Below are 12126 nucleotides of genomic sequence, written 5' to 3'. Positions count from 1 at the left end.
ACATAATTTTATAATTTTTTTTTCAAAAATTCTGTTCGTAGATCATATTGCGATATCCCATGATCAAACATCCACAATCCTATACAGAATCAATTTCAATAATTAGAAAGAATACGAATACCATATTTTCAACGATTTAGATTGGGTCCGATCATCTAATTTCATCTAATCAAAATCTAATTAGGACCTAAACGATCCAAAATTTGACTATCAGATCAAATCGGATAAGAAGTGATAGGACCGAGTTTTTTCATCGATTTCATAAAATCAAGTGGAGAGAGAAAATTAGAGGAGAGAGAATTCATTAGGTACAATTCTAATTGATCAGGTGACACAATCCAACATTATGATTGGTCCAATATCTCGAGTGGTGAAATCAACATGATCAAATCATGATTAAATCGGGATCATAGATAATTAAATTGATAAATAACGGATCTGATCAAGGTAAGTACCAGTACACTACCCGACAACCATGGATCAGGGTTCTTCATTAGAATCAGATCAGAAATATTAAAAGAAACTCTCATTGATAAATCAATCAAGAGAGAAAAATCGATAGAGAGAGAAATGGCTTTAGAGAGAGAAAATTATAGAGAGAAAAAATTCATCTTGGACTCCTCAGACGATATGATTCAACAAATTCGATCGATCAGATCAAATCATGCTGAAATTATCATATGGATAATTCAATAAAATCATGAAAAATAGAATCTTAAAAATACCTAATTTGATCAAAGTGGATGTCGATGTACCGTCTGATGATCACAGATCAAAAATTCATCACTAAGATTATTTAAAGTCATCATCATTCTTCTCAAAATTCTAGAAATCTTAGGAGAGAGAAATAATCTAGAGAGAGAAAGTCCAATTCTAGAGAGAGAAAATACTAGTTCAGGCTGAAGGGAGAGAGGAAAGAGAAAGAAACTCTCTTTCTAATATTTATATCATTATTTATTAATTAATTTATTTTATTTTTTCTTCTTTTCTTTCTTTTTTTTTCTTTTTCTTCACGAAAGAGAGAGGAGAGAAAATCTTATTTATTATTATTATTTTATTATTATTTTATTTTTCTTCTTCTTTTTCTTTTCCTTTTCCTTTTTTTCTTTTCTTTCTTTTTTTTCTTTTCTTTTTTTTTTCTTTCTTCTTCTTTTCTTTTTCTTTTCTTTTCTTTTTCTTTTTCTTTTCTTTTCTTTTTCTTTTTCTTTTCTTTTCCTTCTTCTTCTTCTTCTTTTCTTCTTCTCGGTTTTAACTTGGGCCGAAACAGGGGACGAGGCGGTCCCCTCCTTTGCTCGGCCGACCAAGGGCCGCAGCCGACATGGCGGTGGCCGACGACAAGGACCAACGATCCCATGGCCTGGAGGGACCAAACCGGTGGTCGGCGGTGACCACCGGTATCGAAAAATCGAAGAAAAACAGCAAAAATAAAGGTTTCTTCTGCAACAAAATTTGACAACTCCAGTCGCCGGCGAGCATGCACACAGGCATGGGAAGAAAAGGAGAGAAGAGAGGAAGGAGAGGAGGCTTACCTCCGATGCCGTCGAGACTTTTCCGGCGAGCAATTGGACGGGCACAGGGACGGATCTCCGCAGTGGTTTTCCGGCGATTGCCGCCGACTGAATCTCGGGTCTTTGGTGGAAGGGAGAGAGGAGGAATTTCCTCCTTAAATAGAGCCAGAGGGGGCTCTTTTCCGACTCCGATTGGGAGCCGGTGAACGGAGGAAGAAGACTCCCTTCGGGAGTCTTCTCCTCTATTTTTTTTTTTTTTTTTGGGCTTTGGTGGGTTGGGATTCTTTACTCGGGCCGGGCCATCACACAATGGTTCTCAGATCAATGGTTATTCAAATCCCTGGATATCAACGCTGTCGTTGTGTGCATGGCCTACATTCTTTAATGTAAATCTTGATGTTCAGAATGTGCAGGTTTCTGATTTTTTCAATGCTGATAGATCCTAGGATGCGGCTAAACTCTACTGTTTCTTTCATGTTTAAATGACGAAGAATGTTATGAGTATCCCTATACCCAAGCGCAACTACTTTGATCAGCTTACTTGAGGAAGAAATAGGATGGTGAATTTTCCTACAAAGTAGGTTTATCGATCCTTAATTATCTTCCTCTCAGAATCAAAGTAACTCTCTATGTTTTACAATTGGATCTACAGTCCACAAGTTCCTAGTAGACTTAAAACTTTCGTCTAGCGGCTACCCTAGGGAAGGATATATTCCATGCAAAACAATTCTACTTAGACGTCGAGTTGTTCAGTTGGCAGTTCTGTGATCTTTGCCCAGCTCAACAATGTTGGCAGTTGCCATTTGCCTGTCATGCCTTTGATTTTATTCCTTTTAATCCCTTGCACCTTTGTTAGCCACCATGGCTGCAACCCAGAGGAATCGGGACACTGTTATTGTGCTGGCCTACACAGTTTGGCTGCTGTGGAAAACAAGGAATGAACGGATTTTTCAAAGATCCTTTCCATCTGCTATGAAGCTGATGAGGAAAATTCTTTATTTCTATGCTGTCTTCGGTTCCGTTATCCCTATTCAAATTTAAAGAATACTTGCTATCGCTGCTGTCGTATGCGAAGAATAATGTAATTTAAAATATTACTTATTTTTCAGAAATAAAATCGCAAAATCGTACCTGTACGATGGTATGAAACGATGAGAACAGGGGATCCTTTTTCTGAGTCAAGATATGCAATAATTCTAACAGTGACATTTCTATCATACAAGGTATGCATGACTCCAGGGGAATCAGAGAGAGTCCTTGTCACCGTCCTACTCCTCTTGGTCCATCCGGTTGCTCGACTCATGTAAACCACACAAAAGAAAGGATCATAATATTGACAGGGTGTCATCCTACATTACCGCGTGAATATGCATCAACTGTGAGAGTGATGATAGGCCTCGGAGAATAAGGAAAACAAAGCTTTTCTTACTGATGAAGTCTGGACACAAGAAATCCTTGCATTTGGTTGCACATGGTAGAGAAGTATTCTCTAGTACTGCAAAAGGCTTCATCAGACGTGGAAACATTGACCCAAGGAAGGTGGTCAGGTCAAGCGTTTGAGATCCCCCATGACGTCCGAGATTTTTAGCCAATTATGATATATAAGGTATGTTAAACGGTGCTGATTGGGTCTTGACAAGCAGGTCAAGTAGCTTTACGTGTCTAAGAAGGTTGCGAGCATGGTACAACTTGTCTCATTTTGATTGGATCTATTAGGAATCTACATTGTAGATCCAAGGAGGTCAAGTAGCTTTATGTGTCAAAGCAGGTTGCAATCATTGTACAACTTGACTCATTCTGATTGGATATGTACATCACGTTCATATCAAAGATGAACGCACGATACATTATGCTTATCATCAATGTGGCACGATACATTGCAAATTTATCCTACACCATATGCATCAATGTGGCCTTGCACCATGCCAATCAATTTGTCTCCTTCTTGTGGCTTATCATCAAGATAAGCATATGATAAATAGGATCTATATAAAGAAGACAAGGTAATTAGCATAGTGCATAGCCACATAATGTAGAATGATACACTACATGGAGTAGATCGATCGTGCTAGTCCAAGATTCAAAATAAACATCAAACAAAAAATATATTCACATAGAATTACGAGAGAAAATAATTATAAAAGAAAAAGTTTGGGAGAGAAAAAATAAATTTATTCAACAAAAAATATAGATCAAAATCTCATAAAGATATCTCATGAAAGTCACTACATGCACAAATAATCTCTCCTCTCTCTTTTCGCCCATGCTCTTTCGCACACAAAAAGGATACCAAAGGTCGTCCCTTTAAATGGAGCATCACATGGGTGGGAGTTTTGCTCCTATCTTGACTCAAAAACTAAAACCCAACTAAAACAAAAACTCTACCAATCTTTAGGCAGAAATAATTGAATAGAATAATACTAGCTAGGAATAGAATCCTTAAGTCATTAAAAGTACTGGCCAACTAAAAATAAAATTTTAATTAGATTTGGACTTAGCAATGAATCTCAATACTCCTCATTGCAAAATCTATGCCGATAATGCTAAATTTGTCGATATCGTGAAATGCCATAGTAGCCATTGCCATCGTTGCCATAATAACAATAATATATAGTAACTTATCAAACTAATAATTGAATAGCGAAACTTCTTTATTGACTCAAATAATAATTCTTTTGTTGGCTCATCTTCTTCGATGCATATGTCCAAGATGATGTTGTTCTACAACATTTTCTCTCAACACTAATACTGTGGTTATGACATTGCAATTCCTTTGAGCTTCCAGCTTATTCCAATAAACATCAAGTTATCGGTTACATTTGTTTGTACCAAAGATGCATTAGCTATTATCTACGTACAAATAAAATTAACAACAAAACTTTGGCAATATCTATATGCACCCACTTGTGTTGCTTCAAGTATCTACATATAATTCTTTTCTTCAGAACATAAAATCAAATCCTCATGCATTGACCTAACTGCTCTAGTTTTGGACTAGCTTCAAAATTAACTGATATACTAAAAATCTTGTTGACCACCAAGCCACAACAAGAATCATCTCCATCAAGTATATTTCCTTACTGCTTGGAAACTACTTCACAATTACTTAGCTTTTCATACTCATGACCGGCTAAATCTACATAAAAAATATCCATATCTTAGATAATTTCAATACAAAACTCTTGTGCATGATCTAATTCCTCAATATAGATCTCCATAATCGGATCAACTCTAGCATCCTTTGAATCTTTCTTAGCAATTTAGAATCAATTGATCCTTCAATCACACACCTTTCTAAACTAATAGAATATCTATTTGATCAAGCTCCTCTTGCTCCAAATTTTCTTTTAGACTTGATTGATCCTCAAGCTGATCAATCTTGCCAAGCTCTGAGTCTTCAGAAGTTGATCTAACTCTAACTGATCAAGCTTTCTATGCTTTAGATTTTTATCTGAAATCAAATTTGATTTTATTTTAGATTTTTAGGAAAGCTCGGAACTAGAATCCAATCTTTAGATAATTTTTATTTAGGATTTCTCATCTTGCATGAATTTGAGTAGACGATTGTAAAAGTATCTTATGCTTTCTTCGGCTCCTTTACATCCTGAATATGGAGATAATTTTTTTATCAACTGAATTTTGAATAATCTATATTATCTTTTTAGATTTTAGATTCCACTTTCTTCTAGTGATCTCATCTATTGGTGCGGTCATCGATTCATCCGGGATATCCCATAAATCTTATCCTTTCAAATATAACATAACAAGAGCCTTCTAATATGGGTAACAGATATTGTTTAACTTACGAAGAGAAGTGGTAATAGTAAAAATAGTCTTATTTAATGTTGGTAAGATCAAGTATTGTATGACTGAATCCATTGACAAAAAAGATAGTAATATCATCCATAATGATTCTTTTTTTGAATCACCAAAATAAAAGTCCATACGCTTGTACCACTGCATAGAAAAATTATGGAAAGCTCTTCAACTACATCGAGCTACGAACACCGAAATCACCAACAATCAAGTTATCAATCTAAAAATTGTGCTCAAAATAAATTTGATCGAAGTTACAAATTGCTTAACCACACTCCAAGTCGATGGCTCTGACATCATATAGAGCCACAAATACACAAATAATTAATCTCAAAATCTACAATCCTGATACTATGTAGAATGGCATGCTACATAAAATAGATCGATTATACCAATCCAAAATCCAAAACAAATACTAAATAAAAAATATTTATAGAGAATCACCAGAAAAATAATTATGGAAGAAAAAAATGATAGAGAAAATAAATTTATTCAAATAAAAATAAAGATCAAAATCTTACAAAGACAGTCTCATGAAAGAGTCTCCGCGTACACAAATAATTTTTCCTCTCTCTTTCTTCTCACTCTCTTCCATACACAAAGAGGATACCAAAGGTCTTTTTAAATAGATCACCATGTGGATGAAAAGTTGACTCCTATCTTGACTCAAAGCCTAAAAACCAACTTAGACATAAACTCTACCAATTTTTAGAAGAAAATAATTAAATAGAGTAACACTAGAAATAGAATTTTAAAGTCGCTAAAACTAATGATCCACTAAAAATGGAATTCAAATTGGATTGAACTTAGTAATAAATCTCAATACATAGTGCGTGAGATGTAAAGTATAATTTTTTATATTTGCTATCAAACAAGTACAGAGAAAATAATCACCACCCGTACATCATTGAGATAGATGATGTGATAACTATTTAAAACTGTGCAAATCTCTGCAGTGCAAAACACACATCTAGAGGATCCAATTCCTAGATATCCAAGATCTGCAACTTTTGTTTGTATGCTCTTTTGTTGGCTAACGTGTAAAGCACGTCCGAATCAAATAGGAATGAGGTATGTTTTAGATTAAATTTTGTCAATACTTAATCTAGCCAAAGCCTGTCTCCTGAATTGAGATTTGTATCTATAAACATGAGCTTATTTTAAGCATATTGTTGGATCATAATCAGGTTCATTATAAGTCAATTCCAACTCCCCGCGGTACAGTAGAATGATGGTGGGAAAGCAACCAAGGGCTCCGTGGAAATATGGAAGAATTGGAACATGAATTTGCCAAGCAACTTTGAAAACCAGAGCCAGCATCAGAAGCTTCGACTGGCAAAGACTACCACCCACACACATCAAATTTATAAAGACGTGTTTTATTCTTTCTCTTATATAAAAGTTATGGAAGTGCTGTATATATATAGACACACACAGATATACATATATATCTATGTGTGTGTCTGTATTTGTATGTATGTATATATATATATGTATATATATATATATATATATATATATATATATATATGTATATATATATATATATATGCATGTATGTATGTATGTGTGTGTGTATATATATATATATATATATACACACACATACATACATACATATACATACATACATATACATATACATATATATATATATATATATATATATATATATATATATATATATATATATATATATATATATTAAAATGGAGATGCTATGATTGGCAAAGCCCTCATTTACCCATTTACCACGTATTTAAATAATATTTACTTTCCCCTAAAGTCATAAAAGAGCATAAACAGTGAAAATAATTGATAGAATGATGTCTTCCTGGTCCCAATCCAAGGCAGTCTATGGAAATCAGAAAGCCCTCCCGTTTAAAAGAAAAGATCCTTTTCCATAAATTAAATAAAAGATAAAAATGAACATAATTAATGTCCTGCCTTTATCACTTTGTGCTAGTCCTAATGTGTATTTGAGGCAATTGCCAGCTTCCACGCTACTTCACCACATTTCCTTGGCAAAATGCTTCCGAGTCTCCTTGCGTCCATGTCAATGACGTCAGAGCAGTCATTATTCAAACTCATTGATTAATATCATGAATCCAGTGGCTATATTCAGTCTCATTTAGCCAGGCCTAAATCTATGGATTTCCACTAGGCCGAAACTCGAAGGTAAAAAAAAAAAAAAAAAAAAAGGAAAGAGTAAAGGACTCGCGCCGCCTTTAAAAGCCCGTCGCCTTCCTACAACCACCACCAAACAACCATCAATGGAATCCTCGCTCCCCTTGTACTCGTCATCATTTCTATTTCTCCTACTGCTCCCCTCCCTCTCCCTCCTCCTCCCTCCTCCACAAGCAACTGCTTCTCCACTATCCGAGACCACAACTCTCCTCCACTGGAAATCCACACTCCAGGACCCCTTACAAGCTCTCCACTCATGGGCAGCCCTCCATAACTCCACCACCACCTCCCCATGCTCATGGGTCGGCATCAAATGCACCAGCTCTCGCATCATCGAGCTCAGCCTCCCGCAAGCCGGCCTGGTCGGCACGCTCGACACCCTCAATTTCTCCGCTCTTCCCTCCCTCACTGTCGTCGGCCTCCGTCGCAACTTCCTCACCGGTGCCATCCCTGCGGCCATCGCCAATCTCTCGGGCCTCGTCTCGCTTGACCTCGCCCACAACGGCCTCTCTGGAACGCTCCCCGCCTCACTCGCCACCCTCTCTCTCCTTGTGAAACTCGACCTCTCTGCTAACGAGCTCACCGGAGAAATTATTCCAGCCACCTTCACCAACTGGACTAGGCTCACCTACCTTCGGCTCGAACAAAATCGGTTCACTGGAAACATCCCGGCCGAAATCCGCCACCTTTCTAGTCTCCGTACCCTTCGTCTAGCTGACAACCAGCTCTCTGGACCCATCCCTCAGGAAATAGGAGGACTCGAAAGCCTCCATCTGCTTGACCTGAGACGAAACAGTCTTCTTGGTCCCATTCCGCCGTCAATCGGCAATCTGAGCCAGCTGATCACTTTCAAAGCAAACCGCAACAAGATCTCCGGTGGGCTTCCCCCAGAGTTGGGAAAGCTTGCGAATTTAGAAGAATTGAATCTCTATACGAATCTTCTAACAGGTGCCATTCCTCCTAGCCTAGGAAACTTGACCCAGCTAATGGGCTTGTACCTCTTGGACAATCAATTAACTGGATCCATCCCCCATGAATTAGGGAAGCTGGGGAACCTGGAGGACCTGAGGATCACCAACAATTCTCTGACAGGCTCCATCCCTTCCAGTTTCGAAAAGTTGACCCAGCTAGAATATTTATACCTCGGCTTCAACCAGATATCTGGGTCCATCCCCTCCTATCTCGGAAACATGACCACGCTTCAATCCTTGTCTCTTCACGGCAATCAAATCTCCGGAACCATTCCTCATGAACTAGGAAATCTAGTGAACTTGACTTCTCTGATAATTTCTGACAACCAAATCTCGGGTTCTATCCCGCCATCCTTGGGCAACTTGACTAACCTATCAGAATTAGTGGTCTTCCAAAATCAATTATCTGGTCCTCTGCCGAAAGCAATGGCTAATCTCACAGCCATGGAGGACCTTCAGTTAAGTGACAACAATTTCTCTGGCTTCCTACCGTCGGATTTGTTCAACGGAGGAAAGCTTAAGTGGCTTTCCATGATCGATAACCATTTCGAGGGCCCACTCCCACAAAGCCTACGAAACTGTAGCCGGTTAATAAGGGTCCTACTTGGGCGAAACCAGTTGGCAGGGGACGTCTCCCAAGACTTTGTGGTGTACCCAGACCTAGAATTTATCGATCTAAGCTATAATAGATTCTACGGCGAGCTCTCGGCAAACTGGGGAGAAAGTCGTAATTTGACCACCCTCCACATGTCGGGGAACATGATCAGCGGGAAGATACCACCTGCACTTGGTAAATTGCCTCTGCTTGCATCGCTTGATGTATCTTCAAATCAGCTAGTCGGAGAGATTCCAAGAGAATTGGCTCATGTAACTTCGTTGCAAGAGTTGAATTTAAGCAACAACCGGCTCTCAGGAGTGATACCTTTGGAAATTGGAAATTTGCATGATATAAACACTCTTGATTTCTCGAGGAACAACCTGACCGGTGCCATACCGAGACAACTGGGAGAGTGCACTCGGCTGCGCTTCTTGAAGTTGAGCATGAATGAATTGAACGGAAGCCTGCCACTCGAGATTGGGAATCTAGTAAACCTACAAGAATTGCTTGATCTCAGTTATAACTCGCTCATTGGCATCATCCCACAACAACTTGGCAAGCTTGTGATGCTAATAAACCTAAACCTCTCGCATAATCGACTGTCAGGCTCCATCCCATCATCTTTTGAAGGCATGTCCAGTTTGTTATCACTCGACTTATCATACAATGATCTGGAGGGTCCGCTGCCTAAAAATCGATTCTTTCAGCATGCTCGAGCAGAGTGGTTTCAACACAATAAAGGTATCTGTGGTGATTTACATGGTTTGCCTCCATGCTCGTCATCTATCATACAACATCATTCAACGAATGCTCGCAACCTAGTTCTTTCGATTGTTCTTCCCACTACGGCCGTGCTTCTGCTGCTGATTACATTCATGGTAACTATATTTCTTAGGAGAGCAAAATCTGTGAAGGACGAGGAGCAGGAAGTCCCAATCAAGAATCGATTCTCAATACTAAATTTTGATGGGGAGGCTGTATATGAACAATTTGATGGGAAGGCTATTTATAAAGAAATTATTGATGCCACAGAAAACTTCGATGAGAAATATTGTATCGGGGCAGGAGGATATGGTAGTGTCTACAAAGCGCAGCTTCGAACTGGTCAGGTAGTAGCCGTGAAGAAGCTTCATCCACAGGAAGAAATAGTTGATGAAAGAGGCTTTCAGAATGAGATCCAGGCATTAACTAAGATGCGTCATCGTAACATAGTGAAGTTGTATGCGTTCTGTTCTCATGCTCGTTGCATGCTTCTCATTTATGAGTACATAGAAAACGGAAATATGTCAGCCATTTTGAGCAGCCAAGAAGCAGGCATGGAGTTGGATTGGAATAGGAGAGTAAACATCATTAAGGATGTAGCGCATGCTTTATCCTACATGCACCATGATTGCAATCCTCCTATTGTACATAGAGATATATCAAGCAAGAATATCTTGTTGGACTCCAACTTTAATGCTTATGTTTCAGACTTTGGAATTGCAAGGATTCTGAAGCCCGATTCGTCAAACTGGAGCGCACATGCAGGCACACTCGGATACATGGCGCCAGGTAAACCACTTGACTAATTTTCTTCCTCTACTTTATTGAAGAAATTTGGTATGACAAATTTTTGAAGTTATGTCTTCACTTAACAAATATTAAATCAACTATGTTTTTCTATTATTATTTCGTTATTTTTGAACATGATTATTTTATCCAATATATATTGCATTTTCTTCCTAGTAGAGCATGTTAAATACATAAATTTTGATATGTCATTATGCCAAGAGAAATATAATTACTCTCTATTTGAATTGGAGATTATAAGTAAACATCTTACCAACAACTAGCAACTCAATCAGTTTCCACCCATACCTACTTGTTTCTTTATGGAATAGATCCTAGTTTCAATCTAAAACACCAGTTGTTTTAATAACAAATTATGACTAACATTTTTTTTCACTCCTTTCTACAGAGATTTCATATACACTGAAGGTCACTGAGAAATATGATGTATACAGTTTTGGTGTGGTCATATTAGAAATACTACAAGGAATGCATCCAAGTGACCTTATATCTTCATTGTCATCGCATGGTCAAAACATGTTTCTTAAAGATGTGCTAGACCCACGTATCTTACTTCCCACGCTTCAAGTTGCAAATGATGTGATATTAGTAGCTAAGGTAGCACTTGCATGCATACGTGCAAATCCAGATGCTCGACCAACAATGAAATATGTGTCCCAGCTATTCACCACTAACAAAGATCAGAGTTTGTTAGAGTATTTTCATACAATTAAACTACATCAACTAATGGATCTACAAGTGTAGGTTGAATTTTGGGTGGCCAAGAGACAAGCAGCATGGGTGTCAAAGTGTGTAGGATCTATTATGTTCATTGTATGACACTTAAAAATATCAATGTATCCATATATTGTTACAATGTTATAATTATCCTAGAAGCAAGAACTCTTCATATATGTAATCTTTTCATTATCATTTTAAAGGATATGAATTAGATCTTTGGAGTCTTTTTGCCCTCAATGGTACTTAAGTTGTTTTGGGAAGACAAGGTGAAGCCAAGGCGGAGTTAAGCCACGCACTTGGACCGCACTTCCCCTCCAAATCCCTCCGCTAAAACGGCTGGGGCTATTGACTTGCAAATTTCTGGACTTCTATTTGAGAAAGGGCTTTTATGTTCTCTTGGCCCAACCTTGCATCATGTTTTGATCTTTCCCAGCTTTTGCTGGCTTTTTGCTATTTTTTTCACAGTTATCGGATGGTCCGTTAGAGGAAAACAGCTTCTTTAGACTGCCACATGCACATGGACCTGGCCGTAATTAAGTTGCACTAGGGTTCGTCTCGTTAATATTAACATGAGGGTCCATTTGGGCTTCTATTTAGTCCCTCATCAGTTGTATAAAAAGTATGAAAAACCATGTAAAAGTGTTTAGTCTTGTGCCAATTGTGCAAAAGAGATTTTAGAAACTTACATCCAGCTGAAAATCTAAATAATATTTTTTGGCTAAGTTTTTTGGATGTGGTGATGTATGTCACAAATTAG

At 37.9% G+C, this 12126-nt stretch overlaps 1 protein-coding gene across 1 annotated transcript; it reads left to right on the top strand.

Moving 5' to 3' along the window:
- Positions 1-7562: 7562 nt before the first annotated feature.
- Positions 7563-11542, top strand: LOC105053683 (uncharacterized). Its single transcript, XM_073246256.1, has 2 exons — positions 7563-10631; positions 11038-11542. The coding sequence occupies exons 1-2, from the start codon at positions 7598-7600 to the stop codon at positions 11391-11393; spliced, it is 3390 nt and encodes a 1129-aa protein (XP_073102357.1). The 5' UTR covers positions 7563-7597; the 3' UTR covers positions 11394-11542.
- The last annotated feature ends 584 nt before the right edge of the window (positions 11543-12126 follow it).

Source organism: Elaeis guineensis, chromosome 11 (genome assembly GCF_000442705.2).
Source record: "Elaeis guineensis isolate ETL-2024a chromosome 11, EG11, whole genome shotgun sequence".
Taxonomy (NCBI): domain Eukaryota; kingdom Viridiplantae; phylum Streptophyta; class Magnoliopsida; order Arecales; family Arecaceae; genus Elaeis; species Elaeis guineensis.
This window is presented reverse-complemented; position numbering and strand designations above follow the sequence as displayed.

Excerpts from the sequence above, each read along its gene's own strand:
- LOC105053683 (XM_073246256.1), top strand. The coding sequence starts at position 7,598 with ATGGAATCCTCGCTCCCCTTGTACTCGTCATCATTTCTATTTCTCCTA. Across the intron at positions 10,632-11,037 it reads ACTCGGATACATGGCGCCAG|AGATTTCATATACACTGAAG; the intron begins GTAAACCACTTG and ends TCCTTTCTACAG.